The sequence below is a fragment of the Anopheles coustani genome, chromosome 3 (genome assembly GCF_943734705.1).
Source record: "Anopheles coustani chromosome 3, idAnoCousDA_361_x.2, whole genome shotgun sequence".
Lineage (NCBI taxonomy): Eukaryota > Metazoa > Arthropoda > Insecta > Diptera > Culicidae > Anopheles > Anopheles coustani.
Window position 1 is genome coordinate 52932793 of NC_071288.1, and position 18101 is coordinate 52950893.

The 18101-nt window shown below is 45.0% G+C and overlaps 1 protein-coding gene across 1 annotated transcript in view; it reads left to right on the forward strand.

Annotated features, from left to right (window-relative positions):
- Positions 1 to 1300: 1300 nt before the first annotated feature.
- The window catches only part of LOC131262706 (coiled-coil domain-containing protein lobo), a 48609-nt gene continuing 31808 nt past the window's right edge, over positions 1301 to 18101 (forward strand). Inside the window, exon 1 of the mRNA XM_058264770.1 lies at positions 1301 to 1339. Coding sequence (XP_058120753.1) covers positions 1301 to 1339 — 39 coding nt within the window. The remainder of the gene's footprint in view (positions 1340 to 18101) is intronic.

The following is an 18101-nucleotide window of genomic DNA, read 5'->3' on the forward strand; positions in this document are numbered from 1 at the left end:
TATTTAGAAAACGTCCATTTAAATGTTAAAAAATGAAAATTCGGTAGATCAACTAATGTAAGAGCATGTTGCACAGTTATTTTATCTGTTTTTATTCACAAATGTTCACAAATAACTACACACGTCGTTCATTACCGCTCTACAATCAAACCTAGTCCCATTCCCTATTGTCCCCGTAGAGTCTCTAAATGGACAACCATCTACAAATCACTTGTTGAACGTGAGGGAAATCCAATTAAGGCTTTTAACTCCATTGTCACTTCATAGTGTCATCACTTGCTACTCAAATATCTACTCTTTTGCGGATGTCTTTTATCGACAGAGAAAAAACAGCTCGACAAAGAAAAACCTCGTAAAAAACATGTACTTTCATTTCCTCCGCGCGGGTTCCAAACGTCCATTCCGATCCACCGCGAAAAAAAGACACTAATAATCGCATAATGTCATCAATTTGATCGCTACCGGGAAACCGCAAAAAAATGTACTGAAAAACGCTCAAACGATTGGATTCCCTAAACGCACTTTCGTTCCGTGCAACGATGCAACAGGACGCGCATCGAAAACGAAACGAAAGAAGAGAAGAAAGAACACAACAAACAACCATCAATCTGCCACTTCCGAACAACCTATTCGCGGCGACCCGGCACTTCCGGTCCGGCCTACTGCACTAAACGTCGCCCCGAAACCGTTGCATTGCATCGCGTTGCATCACGATCTGCAACCGAGCCGTGCACTCGAAAACCACGCGATGCAATGGTACTCCGCGATGCGAGGGCGTGTGAATTTGGCGCAAACAACCTCCGAGCGGTGGCAGAAAAAATCACATCCTTTGGAGAATCGAATCGAGCCGGGAAAAAAATCCTATAAAGCCTCTTCTCCTTCGGGAGGCGTTGAGGGTAAAAATTGAAATCCTTTGCCATCGGACGGTGGAGTTCTTTTTCCCTCGATGCAGACCAGCCAGTTCATCAAATGTGCACAATGAACTGGCTGCACCATGGCAAAAGGCGTTCGTTCGCGGCATTGCAACCGTCGTCCGTTCGATGGTGATGCCGCGAGTCGCGAAAAGCCGATAGAAGCAGAAAAAAGATTGTGAGGAACATTTCAAAATCCTACCAAACGGAGTGCCGTCGTGCCGCAGAAAGGTGCTTCCTTTCTGGCCCGATGACGATGCACTCGGCGGATGCAGACGTCCTGCATCGAACGTACCACGCCGCAGCACGAAGTCATTCGATTAGGAAAAATTAAGCACCATATCGCACGAGGGACGGGAGGGAGGGTTGGGCAATAAAGTGCATACGACATGATGAACTACGAGAGTGCATCGTTGCAGCGCACGGAAGTAAGTTGACCGCGAACGGCTGTCATCGTCCACCGGTCCGCCGATGGAGACCAATTTGCCGATGGCCGACCTTTCCGGTTCCGGACGACATGGGCTTCCAACGTTTCGAACGAACGGATTGCTCCCGTGTAGGTGATTGTTGTCACACGCATTGAGCACACAAATAAAACGCCTTGGTTTACGGTAGGCCCAACGGCAGATGGTGGACGGCCTGAAAGTGAAACCAGTGCCTTTCGTGGTAACCGTACTCCCGGAGTGACGTTCCGCGATCACTTTTCACCGTGGCCTGGTAGTTTTTCCTTCCAACGACGGCGACGCGTTAACACGGTGCAATCGATTCGATTAGGAAGCCCATTCAACGCAATGAAAATGGACGGAACGAGAGTTTGGTGGGACCATGAGAATAAAAAACAAATCCACCCGTTGAAACCGATACGCAGCCACTTGAAGATACGCGGAAAGATATGATGTTTTGGGGCCGAAGGCGTATGCATGTCGCGCCTTGAGCGGCGATGATAGTGCGATAAGCGGATGGAGAAGATTTGTTTTTTGCTTCCCAACTCTGTCCTTCGGTGCCGGTACCAAAAGCTCGCGTGTCGTCCATCGTTTGTTCGTGGCGTTCATTTTCATCCCGCACGGCGTAATGTTGACGGTGTGACATTGTTGCTAGAAACGAGCAAGGCTTTTTTATGCTTGACATTCATGTTTCCATCAGCGGTTTGAGGTTGTTCGCTATAAGAAGATATTTTTTCACTGTTGGGCAGTTTTTTCTTCGCACGATTCTGATTCGGTTGCTTAAAGATAGAAAGGACGCATACGCTGCTAATTAAGAAGCAGTGATCTGACAGTAGTATCTCTTGTTTTCTTCTTCTGCTTAACGGTTGGCATTCAGCGAATGAACTTAAAACGTTTCATTTTTAATTTATCGTTTATGCACATATTTTCTTTTATGTTTATTTTTAAACTGTAAAATCTGAAATTGTTCCTTACGAATTTACCTATTTCAATGCTGAATAAATACGAGGTATTTAACTCGGAATTGTTAATGGAGAGATTTGTTAATGGAAAGATTAAACATATTCTGGAAAGATCAAACATGTTACTGGGAAGATGCAACATATGATTTACCTCTGATAAATGTCATTGTAATGAAATATATCTCTACAATAAAGCATTGTTGCTGCTTTTAAGCCCTGATATCTTAATCAAACTCCTATAAAAATGCTTCCAAAATCAATAAGAGATCAAACACATAAATCATACGTATAATGTACTACATTGCAACAACATATCGTACGCGGTAGCTCCGCACCAAACCTTCAACATCGCCCTGGGAACGCTTAGGCTGATGCACTAAAAAGAGCTGTTCGGAAGTTTCCTTTTAATTAACCATTTCGTGTCGGTTTGCTTAGCATCAATCATTTCGGCGCCTTCGACAGCGCTGGGATGGCGTGAAAAATAGATCTTCGGGCAATTAATAACGCATAAATGTCACATTTGCCCGGGCCGATTATGGGCTAGGATAAATTGTTGCATTTTCCACCGTGCCAACCGGATTGACGCAATCATCGGGCTGTTGTTGTTTCTGGGAAACAATACGTTTTTTTTGTCTTCCACCAAGTTCGTGACTGTGTGTGTGTGTGGAAAAGAGAGTTTCTCTGGCACGTCAAGCTAATATGAATATTTTTTCCATTTGTCACTTTGGCGCAAAGCGAACCTCCCGACTCACGCCGAATTTCGGTTGGCAAACAACATGGGATCGGAACCGCGAGGGACGCCGAGTGTCAAACACAGCGAGCAGGATAATTGCATCCCTTTGCCGGCGCAGAGGCCAATGGAGGGCCGGAGTGAAAGACAAACAAATGAATAGCGGAATAGGGTGAAGAAGGTACACTTCAGCCAAAAACCCGACCGAAAAGACAAGACAACCCGACAAGAAGTCGCAGGAAAAACACAAAACAAACAAGCAAAGTCGTCCGTCCCATCGTTGCGCTGGACCGCTGAACCCTTTTCCCGTGAAAAGCCCAATTGAACCGCGGGAAGAAACAAGACAAGACAAGGAGAGTGTTTGAGAAAGAAAAAACACACGCACAATCGCTTTCCTTGGGACCGTTTACGGAATCAGTGTGTTCGTTTCAGGCAATCGTCCCGCGGTGTTTGGCTAACGGGACAATATGGTCTAAGGACGGTGGAATACGGAGTGGCAGAAGGGACCTGAGGAGGGCAAGGACATTACCATTAAATACTCGATTTTATGCCAGCTCACAGTCTTCAGTAAATCCTGGCCAAACCGGGAAACGCCTGGCCCTGATAGCACCAACAAACCATGATCTTTCATTCTCTTGTTTTTTGTTTTACTTCCGTCGAGCCCTCGTTTTTTCCCTCCAATAGCCGGGAAAGCGTCGTCCTGGCACGGATTCCCGCTCGCTGCAGGTAAGACACGAAGCCGTAAAACCTTTGCGACTGTTCGCGTCTAATTGTTAGCGGCATTCCCGGCGCGCAGGAGGGCGCACAAACACTGCATTGCACTTGGAATCCTGCAGTAGGCTCTGCCGGGGATAAAAAAAAAACAAGTACCACCCGGACCCGTGGACGGGACAACCGCCGGGGAGGATAAGCCCTTAAAAGGTTAAATAAATGGGTGGCAATAAATCATTTCGCGTTTGCCGTAAATCATTCACGACCGAAGAGCCCCTCGTGGGCCACCTCGTGTTCTTTCGGTCCGTCAAACACCTTTTAGGCTTGAACGAAAATTCAGCACTGTAAATTGAGTGGAAAACGATTCGAGTTGTTTCTTACTCGATGCACCAACAGTCACCGTACTGCGAAGTTTTCGGTACTCCGCGGTTCAATCATTGAATCCCGCACGGATGGGATTACCATCGCTGTCTAATCCTTCCGCCAAAGCGATCCTCTTTTTCGCCCATCTTTCCCTCACAGCCTTGACGGCTTCCATCGATCGATGGAACTCCAGATCGCGGCCCAGACTCGTTCGATTTTGGCGCTATTCTCTTTGCTCCTGCCACATCGTTTCCAAAGGGCGGATGCGGTGAACGGGCGTTATTTGATCCGGCTGATCAAGGTCGGAATTGCGCAGAAAAGGAAGCACAACGTTTCTCATTATGTTCGGGGGGAATTTGGCATGACGGTGGTCAATGTTCCCAATTTCGCCAAACGTGCTTCCGGTACGGAGATTGTGGTTTGCAAATGTCTCAGGAAAATGAACGAAAAGTTGGCTAGCGTGACCGAATTGTGTGTTAATAAATCGATTTGAAAATTTTAAATTAAACCTTAAAACAATCAATTCTAAAGTCAATTTATGATGATCTTTGAATTGCTTTGTCTATAAAAAATATATTAATCCAATCAGCTTCAGTCTCCCACGAGAACATTTATGCTGGCCTCACTGACGACGGCTGAAAGACAAAAATCACAAGCGCGACAAAACGCGTGTGTGACGTGATACCGAAGCCATACTGTGCAAAAATGTTTAACATGGCCGGACGGACAGCATGAACATGGCATCAATCGATTTTGAATCGAGAGGGGTCCCAGAACGGCTGGAAGATGGAGACGCGATCCTGGATTCTTCTACAGCCTCTGTCAAGAGAAGCGTTCATCGCGAATCTGAACCAGATGAACGGCGATGAACCCTTCCTAACCGAGTGGTGGGATGCCCGCAGCCATCATCATCAACACGTAGACGATGAATTAAATTAAATTAATGGTAAATAATATACATTATAACAGCGGCAGCGAACCTGTAACCCTATACGCTTAAAAAGTGTGTACACCCCGCACGACGCCATGCCGCTGCGCGAGAAACGCGAATTGAACGGATTCCTGTTTGGCAATCGCGCGAAACGACGATCGCACAGAATGTAAGCTCTTCATGCTGGTGAAACGCAAAAGCGAGGCTCCCAGAGTGCCTCGGGAAGAAACTCCAGCGCCTCCAGGCAAGGACGGGCGGACGCACAGTGCGAAAATCGTGTGAACCGCGATACAGAGAATCCCAAGAATCGCGACAAGCAAATTGCGCTGGACGCGATAAGAAAGGAGACGGCGAAGATACGCACCGCAAGACAAGAGTACGACTACGAGATTTGCGCCCGCAGCCTACAATCATGGCAAACCTGGAAACAGTGATGGACAAATATTATGCAATACGCAATAGAAATTAACTTGACAATGTTGTGACAAAAAAAAAACGATTTGGTTATTTGCCACTGTTTTCATGATTACTTGCAATTGGTTTTTCAAAAATATTTTTCTTTAATTTGTTATTCGTGAATGATATTTTCGTTGATTGTTATTCCTGAGAATCGAGCCAACCTTAAAACATTGAAAAAATAGTTTTGATTGTGAATCGATGATATCTTATTCATAGTCTTTAAATTATGCCATATATTTGAGACATACAAAAGGTAAACAACACGTTGAAAAAAACGAAAAAAACGACGCCACGACGCGGTTAGCCATTTTTTTTTGCTTTTTTCCAAAGTGTTGTTTACCTTTTGTATGGGACGGCGTCGAAAAAACTGACTGGTACCGTCGTTTTTGGTCCTTCCAATCATGATGATCTCCATTGTTTTATGCATTTTCATACGACTATTACCTGCACATCCTTCCACTCGATTATTAATCTGACGTTTCAAGAGTGACTAATATTCTCTTCTATAATAGAGCTGTCAAACCAATAGCGAGATGTAACTTGTTAGATATTGAATGTGGCTTTATAGAACGGTAATGTTGCCATTTCATCGATAATGCGTTGTTGCCATTATAGAGCGCACCTTGTTAGATGAAACCAGGCACTTATGTTGCTGTAGTTTAATCGAATTAACGACCTCCCCGGCAGGTCTTTGATAAGGAAGATAAGAATGAAACGTGTATATCAATTCCAAATGATGCTGATGCACTCTAAAACTGATTTATAAATTAAAAATTCGTTTGTAATTGTGAAAATTATTAAGACAGTAGAGAACTCCAATCACCTTTTTATGAACGAACTATGTGCGTAACGGGTAAAGCAAACACAAAGATGTATGATTGGGATTGCAAAGTTGGGTGAAGCGATCTGAAATTACAAAGACTACAAACATTGTACAATTAAGGCTACATATTTTTGAAAACACGTTCGCTCATAAATTTCAGCAGTCCTATAGTGCCGGTTTGTTTATGGTGCTGACTGTAATTAACTCACGCAGTGTCGCAACGCATAATGAACCGCATCTGCGCTGGACCATTCTCGAATGATTTGCTCCGACGCCTAACGACCACATGAACTGTGCGAGAAAAAAAAAATCACTCAGAACTTTCCACTTCTCGTCGGCTTGTGGAAAGAACGGCGTCCGGGAAAGGGAAAGCCGTCCCTCGCGAAAACGGAACTTCCTCCGCGAATGCAAATACTGGCCAAACCGCGGCCCAAAACCACGGCGACGACTAACACGGGTGGTAGATGGAGAGGATTCCGCTGCACGACATCAACAAAGTCAGTGAGATGAAAAATTATATCGCAATGAATCGCTGTAATTTAAACGAAGGCGATGCGGATAAGATAGGCCCCGCGAGACACACATGCAAGTGATTGTCTCCTCGCCCGGGTTTGGGGCAGACAAGGACCCAGACGGAGGGAACATCGACGGTGGAAAGGATCAACCGCGAACTTCCCTGCCGGCCCGGCCACTCCTTCCCGAGGGACACTCCTTCCTCCCAGAGGCGAGCGCTGGAATGCGCGAGTCGCGTTGACGAACCTCGCGAACAGCGTATTGGAGGTCTGAGGAAAAGAGTCCCTAGTGGAAGCGCTGATATGAGGGTGTCGGGAGGTGTGGAACGGGGACGAGCGACCGCAAAATGTGGAAATGCGACGTCTTGCCAACCCAGCACCTCCTCGAATGCCCATACCGTCGTGTGGCGGCGACGACCCAACCACCCTCGAGAAAATGTGACAGCCAGGGAAACTCGCGGGGGCAATTCGCAACGGAGGGCTTCAGAAGGCACTAAAAAAACCTCCACCGAGGACGGCCACTAGCCTTGCAGTTTCTTCCACCACCACCACCACCTCCTCCAGCACCAGACGGCGATTATATTCGCGTGATTTTCGAGCTGACGGAAATTTATGGACCGCCCGGTCCTCGTCTGACAACATTAGCGTTCGGACTATCACGAGATAATTTATTTTACAGTCGCCGCGAACCCGCTCCCTATCTGGAGGGCCCAGTGCCCCGTCCCGGGCCCTTCGACTGCGCCCAGCTGGGACGGCCTTTGCGGACGCGCGGTCTCGGACATTAGTTGATTAGTGGCTGCTGTCGGTGTATTTTTCGCTCCACCATCCGTTCGTTCGCCGCAGCTTTGGCACTGGACCAACTGTGCGGAGAGCCACAGGAGTACGGGAACATAAGGGCGACTCAAATCGGTCGTGTCTGCTTGGAAACCCAGCTCCATCTTCGAGCACCGACCGCCGGTGGACATCCCAGCGCTCGCGCGGACACCACGAACGTTTGCTCGAAGTGTTCTTCTCCTTACGCGACCTAAGCGATTCCCGATTTCCACCGGGGTTCGTCCTTTCTTCCGGCGATGGTGGCCCCAATTTGACCCCAGCCACATTCTGGCACCACATTCGGAGGCACTACGTCGAATCGATTTTCGGCAATGGTGGTCGCCGGACCATGTGTTTTCCGATTGTTATGCTCGGACGAGTTTGGCCGCTATGTTCGTCGGCCTTTCCTACAGTCCACTGCGGCAAGTGTATTCCATTCTTTAATTCATTTCACCTGCTTCGGCTTCAAACCCATTAGGCACGCTCGGACCGACCACCCGGACTGCAAACGGGAGCATCTTTGGCCAATGAAGCTGTCATAAACAGGAGTGTTCCTACTTAACACTTTGTTCATCGAGGGCGCTAATGCGTTATTTTATTGGTTTCGCCGTTTTCGAGAGGTCGAATCGTGTGGATGAGGTTCACCATAAAATAAACACCATTTTCACGGAGTAGCTCATCTTTCAATCTGTCACCTCTCGTCTAAATGTGAGTGAACTATATTTAATCAAAGATACAAAAATTTTTAAATTATAATATTAGATTAAAATAAAGGTAATGTTTGGACGTGATTTACTACAAACAATCATGCAATGATTAGGAGGATGCAATGACAAAAATTGAGAAACAGATTCTATTTGTGGTGCGTCAATATCACTACTGATCTTTTTGATTTGACGTAATCAGAAAACTATTAAAGAGGAGGATCGTTTGATTTTTTACTATCTCTATCTAATTTTTCAAACCATGTTTATTTTTAATTAAACATGTAATTATTTGATGATTCCATCAATTTGGGATCAACAATAGTATAAAAGAGGTAGTTTTTTACACAAGTTGTTCGTTCGTATTACAAGGAGACAATTATCAAAAATGAGCATGATTGATGAATTTAAATATTCGTGAATAACCATACTATAATTTAATACGTTTCGAAACGTTCTATAATTGTGTAGATATATTGTGTAAGATCCAAATTATATATAACGTTTGCATTAAAAAAATGAACAAATTTCAACGATTTTTCATACAAACTTTAACTGGAACTATATTGTTTGATGTTGTGAGACGCTTTCTGTCTGCTGAACATTTTTTTGCCTATTTTGTTACAAAGGGTTACAAAAACATTTGGAAGTCTTGGACCGGCCACAGATTTTAACGAAATCGTAACAATAGACAGATGGAAAATTAGAAGTATATAGTTTACAGTGCCTTCCGGAAGTAACCAACTTTATCAGAAAACATCATAAAGAGTACGATCCAGTGATTTGAATATATTTACTTGGCCACAGTAAACTATGCCCAAAAATTATCAGAGGAGTGGAGCTGGTTAATATTAATAATATCATTCATTAATAACTATCATTAATATATCCAGTACTGCTAACCCTCCCCGTGTCTCTCAACTACTACCAATAAAAAAATCACACACAACTCTTAAAGGTACATACTCTAATGGAATGGATCATTCATGTAGGCATGAACGCCACACAACAACTGAAAACCAAACCAACAAAACAAAATTGGAGAAATTCACGTTATTCGAACATCTTGTGTACTATTTTTTTTCCTGTAGTCGACTACAAGTTGTCCATTTTTGTAATACAAACGTCATGCTTCCTTAAAAAAAAGGTTCACATGCCTACATAATTGACGGTATAACCAACTTAAGTATTGGGTACCTTCGATTATTAGATCCACACAAAATTTAATAGATACAAATACTAATGTTAGAACAGTAGTACAACTTACCTTCGGCAACCTCGCATACTTTCCCATATCAAACAGCCTATTGCACATTATAAATCATCATCTTTGCCAATGGATGTGCATACATTTACTTAAACTCATCCATGTTCAGGCAACATTCGCGCTGATCGCGCCGATGACAAGTGCGGGCAACAAAGTAGGCACCGAAACGTGGCGCACCATAAATCAGCCATCTTCACTGCCCGTGCAACGATCTATTAATTAGCCTGACCGGGCCGGGATGGCCGTGTCCGGATCGCTGCTAAATGTCGCCGCCCGGAGAAACCACCCGCCGCCTGAGCAACAGCCCGTTTAATTAATTTAAATAGAATGTATCGAATTATCGAACCGCTAAACCGTGCTGCGAAGCGAAGGGGGATCGAACCTGACAAAAGGAAAAATGCAACAGCGCCGAGTTGAGCTGCGTTACGTTGACGAACATCCGATACGGCACGGTCGGTCTGCGTAGGCCTGGAGGGGATGGATGCTGCATGCATGTATGCTTATGCGTCAGCGAGCACAATGCACAAAACCGCGCGCTCGCTGGGCATCGGCTGCACCCCATGCCTCCATCGACTGCGATCTTCATCATCCGCTTTCGCAAGTGTTCCGAAAGACTCCGCTCGACACACAACACTAATTGCCTAAATTATCTCGCCCGACCGGGTCTGCCCGATTCCGTCCGCCGAACGGGTCGCACTCGAAACGGCGAAACAACGTAAGAATCAACGCAACAACGATCACTGCTCTTATAAAATTACACCATAACTCAGGGCTTCTTATTCCGTAGCACCCGGACCACTGACACTCCCGCCGTGCCGTGGTTTCACATCATCTTTCGGGTACGCGCGCGAACCCGCCACCCCTTTCCGCCGGTCTGGCCTTCCGTCGTTCCGATCCGATCGATCCGACGGTGCAGCATCGTCGCGATACCGGTTGTCAGCTCGGCTCGTTGCATTTCTGCGTGCTTCGCAAATCCGTCAAAACCGGAAAACACGCCACTGATCGCTATCGGATTCGACAACGCGAATCTCCGCACCGGGAAAGACGCAAAACAGGCAAACCACGATAATGGGCGTACAACTTCGCTTACGCGTCGCCAGGTCGTTTTGATCGCGTTCGCGGAAACCGTACGAGGTGTCCGTTTTCCGATGCCAAGATCGTCCTCTCGACTGCCACTGGAAAACCCGTATCGATCTGCGTTCCAGCCACCGCGATCATAACAATAATATTCGTTTATTATGATTTTTCCGTTGGCCACCGAAACCAAATCCAAAACCTGCCTCTCCGGTGAGGCAAGGAGGTATCGGTAGGCGGGAACCGCCGAGATCCAGCGGAGCTTAGAGTAACGCGGAAGAAACCTCTAATGGTGCACCGAAGCTGCTGCTCAATATGGGACAATTGAATTGAAAATCATGCACGTGCCCGTCCGTTGTTCGCTTCCTCAAGACCCGATTGGGATGTCGTCGTGAAGACACGCGTTTCTTCGAAAGGTTTTCCGGCTACGCAACCCTGGGTGTTCCCAACGAACAAACCCCGAGCGCGCTCCAAAACCGGATACAGGCAGCATAGAGCGAATACATTTCTTGGCTCGTAAGCCGCCGCGTTAATCCACCAGAGCCCATCAAGTGTCACCCAGTCGGAGGCTCGGGGGTTCTGTCGATCCACCAGCGCTAATCGTAAGAAAGTGTGTCGTATTGGAATGGCGCTGGGGGACTTGGGCGCCATAATCATTATCGTTAGAGCATGCGGCTAAGATTGCGTAGAATCACCTCTCGGATGAACTGCGAGCGGGAGTGAATTTTAGTGACTGCGGTTTCAAAGATCCGTGGCCTGCAGGGCGCTCATCGGCATTCAGTGGATTCAAATGGGTTGAACAAATCAATAAACGCATCGAACCGGCTAGTCGAGCTCAAAGAATAAGGTGACACATTCTACGTTAATCTTCCCGAGTGTCGATACTCTGGCGACGTCCCTACCTCCAATCGGGACTTTCGCCTCGAAGGAAGGTTACCGGTTGACGAGTTGATTCTTTATGCCCACGGTGCGCTGTTTATATTGTTGACTTTACCGTTTTTCCCTCTAATTGATTGCTGTTAATCAGCGAGATATCTTGATATCGTGTCTACGTGGATGCTCCGGACATGCTGAACATGAGGGCTCGATGAATGGCCGGCATTTCAACCACCGTATTGCATTTTATCAATTACAATTTGTTCTTCGGTTTTATCGCAGTCTTATTCAACAATTTAATTAATTTGATGTTGTAATTACAGCAAGCAAGCAAGGTACTGACCCCTGGCCGCTATCTAATTTCTATGCAGAACATTGTAATTTATAAAATGGTACTGTGCGAATATGTAATGAAAATACTGTGATTTTCGGGACTCTGTTTCAAATTACACTTCAAGAATTTCTTAACAAGCTATTTTAACACCGAAAATTGAAGGTTATTTTTAATGCCTTTAGAATAGCTTTGTTAGAAAATGATTGGAAAATGTTTGTTTGCTATTTTTTTAATGCTGATATTTTTCGTAAACTTTGAGAAAGTTTAGTTTATATTTTCCATATATTAGTTCTGCGTATTTATTGCCGCTGTGAATAAAACTAATTGGTTACTATCTTTTAGTATATTGAAACAGTTTGTTTCTGTCGTATTTAATGCTTTGAATAGGAAAGTTCATAAAATTAAAATAATTGGTGCAATGAACAAGTATCAATTAAAATATTTCATGTAATGAATCATTGAACCCAACGTTACTTATTTGTTCAATCTCGACAATTGCCAAAAAATATTTCAAAAATTGCTTTTTATCCTGTTATTATAAAACTTCTTAATTGAGGTACAACGAGCAATAACTCTTTTGGTATCATTACTTTGTGTTACTGATATGATGGGCAAGCTTTTGAATTGAATTCAATGCAAACACACTCTCAATAAATCATTTTTTTGTTTCTCTTCGTTATTATTGCATACTAATGTTTCGTTGCAGAACCGTCTAACCGATTAAAAATGAATTTAAGTATTATCGAGCGATCTCAAACCTTTCGATAGTTTACTCTAATTATGCAGCTTCCCATCCATTTTCAAACTTAGTTGCAGACATTTTAGCGCGCACTACACAAGGCACTATAATTAAACAGGGCATGTTCTTTTTTTATTTTCTCCTTGTATGATACTCGTTTTTTAACAGCTCATCAAACACATCACTTTGCTACGTTTTACTTCAATTTAGTCGGCGTTGGCTGGAATCTCGCGAACCATAATTACACCGGCTTCAATTGCTAATTTATAAGCGATCGTTCGCTATTGCGAGCGGTTTCCGGCGCAAAAACGCAACATATTTTATTGACCTTCCACCGTGACGCAATAACATATGTGCGCCAGCCTGTTGTTGTTGCAGTTGCATGAAGTGTGGCCTTTTTTATTTTTTGAGTTTCGTCGTATTCTTCCCCTTGCGCAAAAGTGCAATATAATGAAGCATTATAATTTCTCATAAATTTGCACTGCCCTCCGTGGTTTGGCACGTTGCATGTTGCGTGGCCCCGGCCACGTATTCCACCTGTTCCAAATCATTCGCCGATGATTGCGCTCCCTTTTCATCCCGCTACCTCTGCCCTATAGCCAAACTTCTTCGGACAACGGTTCCCGGTCGTGCTTGGAGGGGGACACCAACACGACCACACGCTCGAAGTTTATTTGCTGCACCACGGCTATGTTTTTATCGTTTTTTTGTGGACCGTGGCAGTCTTCCGCTTCGCCTTCGTCCCTCCGGCCGTCTCGGGTCGCTGATTTTCCCGGTCCGGGATTAAGTTTCCATCCGTCCTGTCGGTAGAGCGAGTAGCGAATCTTACCGCACTGGGATGGGAAAAATATAGCAAACGAAGAAGGAGAAGATCCACCATTTTGGTGGTCACACACGCACACTCACTGCCATGCTCGCAGCGTCAGTCCGCGGCCGCGCCATTGCCGAGCACACCAGCAAACCGCATCCCATGGCCGCAGCTTCTTCCGGTTCGATAGCGTGCGATACTGACCATCCCGGGCCTTTCTCGGTCCGTCAACGTTTCGGCGGTCAGTTTACGTTACCCATCGCTCTCTGTCGTCACAGGATTCGGCGGCGAACGAACCGACGCAAAGAGGGCCAAACTCGGGAATGTGCGCGATCGAGATTGAGAATCTCACGACTTGCTTCGAGTCGCACTTCCTGCCGCGACCCTTCAATCGATTCGAACCGCAAACACACGATGCACACACACACACAAGCACGCATACTTCCGCTCCGTTTAGGCCGAGTGAATTATGATTATGTTGCTGTTGCTCTCACCCATCCCCATCGACCGTCCGCAGTCGCTTCCGGAGCGAAATCAACACGTTTTCGGGACAGCTTTTAGGATGAGAAGTTTATTTTACAGATTATCCTTGTCATCATTATCGCTCGCCTTTTCTCCACCTCGCCCGACCCGCTTCCGACAAGGTTTCCCTTCTGGACCACGGTCGGGAAAAATAGCAAAACATGGGGAGCTGGGGAAACAGTTTTAACTTTTCCGCTTGTTCGCTACATTCGGCGGATGATTGTTATTAGTCGTTCAATTTGCGTTCCCTTTTGCACGGCTAAATTGATTTAATTGACTTCAGGGATTTTAGGAACAACCAAAATAATAATTAGTAGTTAAAACGGAGAGTGTAACATAAAGTGAAGGTTTTTTACATTTAATTTTATGGGAAAAACTTTCTTTTCTAATTTGAGAGCATAGAAAGTTTTTTTTTATGTAATTGATTTAAACAAGTTTAAGGATTTCGAACTGACAATCGAATTTTTAATTTCAATAAGTTTAAACTTGGGTTACTCAAACATTGCCCCATTTCCTCATTGATTGAAGTTTTGCTGCCCTTTTTTTATTCACTTTCTTCAACGCACACATAAAAATACACTTTGGTAATCAGTTTGCGCCACGAGCCAACGTCCAGCTGCTCCTTCTTTGTTTGTGGGTCACTCGACTTAACGGGACTCGGCGCACTTTCTTGTACCCCGCAGAAAACAAACGATATCTTCTGCAGCCCATCTGCATTTTTTGCACTTGCGTCTTTCCATTCCACTGTTTTCCTTCTTTTGCAAGCGCTCAAATAAAAACGCTCGCAGAGTAATGAATCCTTTCGATTCCATTTTGCCGTCACTAATTGCTCGCAGAAGGACAAAGTGCCGGCGCAAGACCTCTCCGTGACCTCTGGAATTGGCGAGCGATTTCCAAGCGCTTCCAGGGATTTCCCAGCTGAATACCGTGGCCGATGGCAAAGTGTGTGTGTGTGTGGTTGCGTATCTAAGAATAGAGTCAATGCAAATGGAATGCGGAATTGTGTTTTGAAAAATGTTCTGCGAAACGAAATTTGTTGATCAGCGTCCACAGCGTGCTTTCGCTCCGACCCAGGAGTCGCTTAGCCGAATCGAAGGCTAGCAAGATGCATCTTTCTTATCGAGATAGTCACACACAAATCTGAGCGGCTCTTCATCATCCTCGGCTCTGGAAGGATTTTTCGGGTGCGCGCAGCTAAAACCGGGCGGCTCGTTTTGGATTCGCCACGGAAAAAGGCGATTTCAATAAATCTTCATTTACATACATTTTTCCCTCCATTTATTCCGTCCATCTTGGTGGCCCTGGGTGGAAGGTAGGTTCCGAGGAGGATATGATTGAGCTATTGCAGATATCGGGCGCGCCTTGGACCTCGCAAAATTCCGCCCGACTCTCGTCATTGGAGCCACAAACATTCGCACTCGACGGTTCGGCGAACGTCTACTCGGTGCGGTGGGCAGCGTCTCCCGAAAAACAATGCTCTTCTTTGTAGTCCCGATGCAGCCCACCGGGTGAGAAAAGTGCGTCCTCCCTGGTTTGCCAATGCGCGCATCCTTCCGGGGAGCAAGCGCCATGGTCGAGAAATCGTCGTTATTGGTCTCCCTGGATGGCTGTCGATTATTTTGCGCTCGTTTGCTCTGGTCGTCGTCGTCGTTGTCGACCGTTTTTGCGCTAGAAAACCATCGGCCGTCGGGTGCATCATAAATAGTCGCCATCGGATCGACTCGGATGGCGTAATTGTCGTGCCGCAAAACGGTCGCCTCGAGACGCTTCCCGGGAGTTGTTAGTATAATGGATAGGCCTCGAGATTGGTCGCGCGTTGCGTTTGGCTTTTGGGACACTATCAATGGATCCGATTGACTGCCCGGACTGGGGATGCAGATGCAATAAACCTGAAGATGATGCAGTGCTGACGTGAACCGATTCTAGCATGAGCCGCCGCTTCCGACATGAGATCACACGAGGGTTTAATTTATACTTCTGATCTATTTGAGAGCGGCTAAAGCCCATGAGAAGTTGCATTTGTCTAGCCGAGGAATTGATTTGTTGAAATGTCTAGTAGCTCTTTTTCAAACGTTTCCAGAAATCACTGATGAAGTTCTAGGAGCAATGAATTATTTTTAATATCATCACCAATAAGTAGAAAATCGGCCCATGAGCGCCGGGGCTCACCACCTCGACGGCGTGAGTTCGAATCCCAACCGAGACCGGACCCTCCCCTGTACGAGAGGACTGGCTATCCACGTACAACAGGGAAACAAGTCTCGTAAGCCCTTAACGGGCTGGCATGACCAAGAGAAGAAGAGGTTGTTACGCCAAGAAGAAGAAGAAGAACCAATAAGTAGGATATATCATACATTAATCTTCTTACTATTCCATTATCCACTTTTTTCGTACAAACAAACATGTTGTTTGTACTCCTAAATAATTTTACTAAAATTGTTATCCTTTGAATCTTCAGATTTCTCCAATTTCTCTTTTTCTAATTATGAATTTCTTTCTAATAATTCTAATATCAGTTCTGAAGAAAATAAATTTCCTGCTTATTTATCGAAATGTTAACGGTTAATAAAGTGCTGCTTAATTAATGCACATTTCGATGAAGCGAAAAGGTGTTAATTTGTTTAGACGAAGTATGAAAAATACAGCATGAGTTAGGACGATTGTTTTTTTTTTTTTGGGTCTAGAGTTAGGTCCTCAAGTTAGGCACAGGATACAGATCATCTTATAAGATCTCTATAAAATGATAATTAAATAAATAAGCAATTGCATGAATCATAAAATACATACCACTTCCAAGCTATTGTAATTTCAGCATAAAGATAGTAACAAATGTTGTCGTTTGATGTGCAAGGAACAAATTGTTTATTTTGTTTTTTTTTTAATTCTAGAAATAACAACAATGCAGTCCTTTAAAAATTTTAGTGGACCATTCTTTGATAAAAAAAAAGCTTTATATCAAGCAAACGTTAACCAAACGGAATTTTTAAACCGTTACTTTGATTTTTTTTTCGACCAGCCTTTCACTCGTCAATCATTTGCGTCAAAGCTACCATGTATCGTTTGGTAACAAAAAAAACTTTTGGAAAAAACTAGTTAGCCAGCAGCTGGAAAGCCACTTTTCATCGCAGCCCCCGGGACGCATCTTAAGAAAATACACTTTTAAAAACGAATAAAAACAAAGCCCGTCCACACAATCGACTGTCACGTGGAAAGATGGTAGCGGTCCTTTCTTGCCAACCAGTTCCGACTATTGTGTTTCCGTTGACGCAAACCAGCCATCCGCTCAAATATCAATTAAGTAGGCATTTATTAAGATTTAAACGATTCATCCCATCCCGGACGGGGTCCCGAAGGTGACGTCTCGACCGGGTTGTTCCGGTTTCGATGGGAGTCTTCTGTATGAAACAGAACACAATGGAGAAAGAAAGAAAAGCAAAAACACTACTCACCGAGAACAACTTCCGTAACTTCGATGACCGATTGTCCGGTCGAAGAATGGACGAAGGGTGAGATGTGGGGTTCAGATGCTTCGCCCGAGTGTCCAGGCGAGGAAAAGGATTCTTTTCCTTTCAATCAAATTTTTTTAAGCACATTGAGGTGGGGGAAAAACCTGGTCAAGACAATGCCTCAGCTTGGGACAATTAAAAACATGAAAGGATAAACAAACGAAGTCCACGGTCGCTGGTGACGATGTCCTTTTCATTAATTTTTCGAAACGGCCCGAAGCCGGACCGATAATTCAACCGTCCGGATGTGTTAGGATTAAATCCTTTGCCATGGTGATGAAGTAAAAAAACACATACAAAATCGTACATACACTGAAGTTACCCAGGCCAAAGGAAACTTTCTCAAAGAACCAGCCGCATAATCCCTCCCGTGCCCGACCACCGATCGGACAATGTTCCATTTCGCGGTTGACGAACGCTTGCAATGGAGAAAAAAGTACTTATTAACATGTAAAATGTATCAGGATCAAAAGATCACCACGTCCGTTCGAAGAAGGGGCACAACACATTTCTCATGGATCAGCAAAAACAAATAGAAAATACAGGACACCGGTACATCCCGGAACCACCGGAACAGAAACGGACGTAAATGAACTGACCATTCGGGCGCATT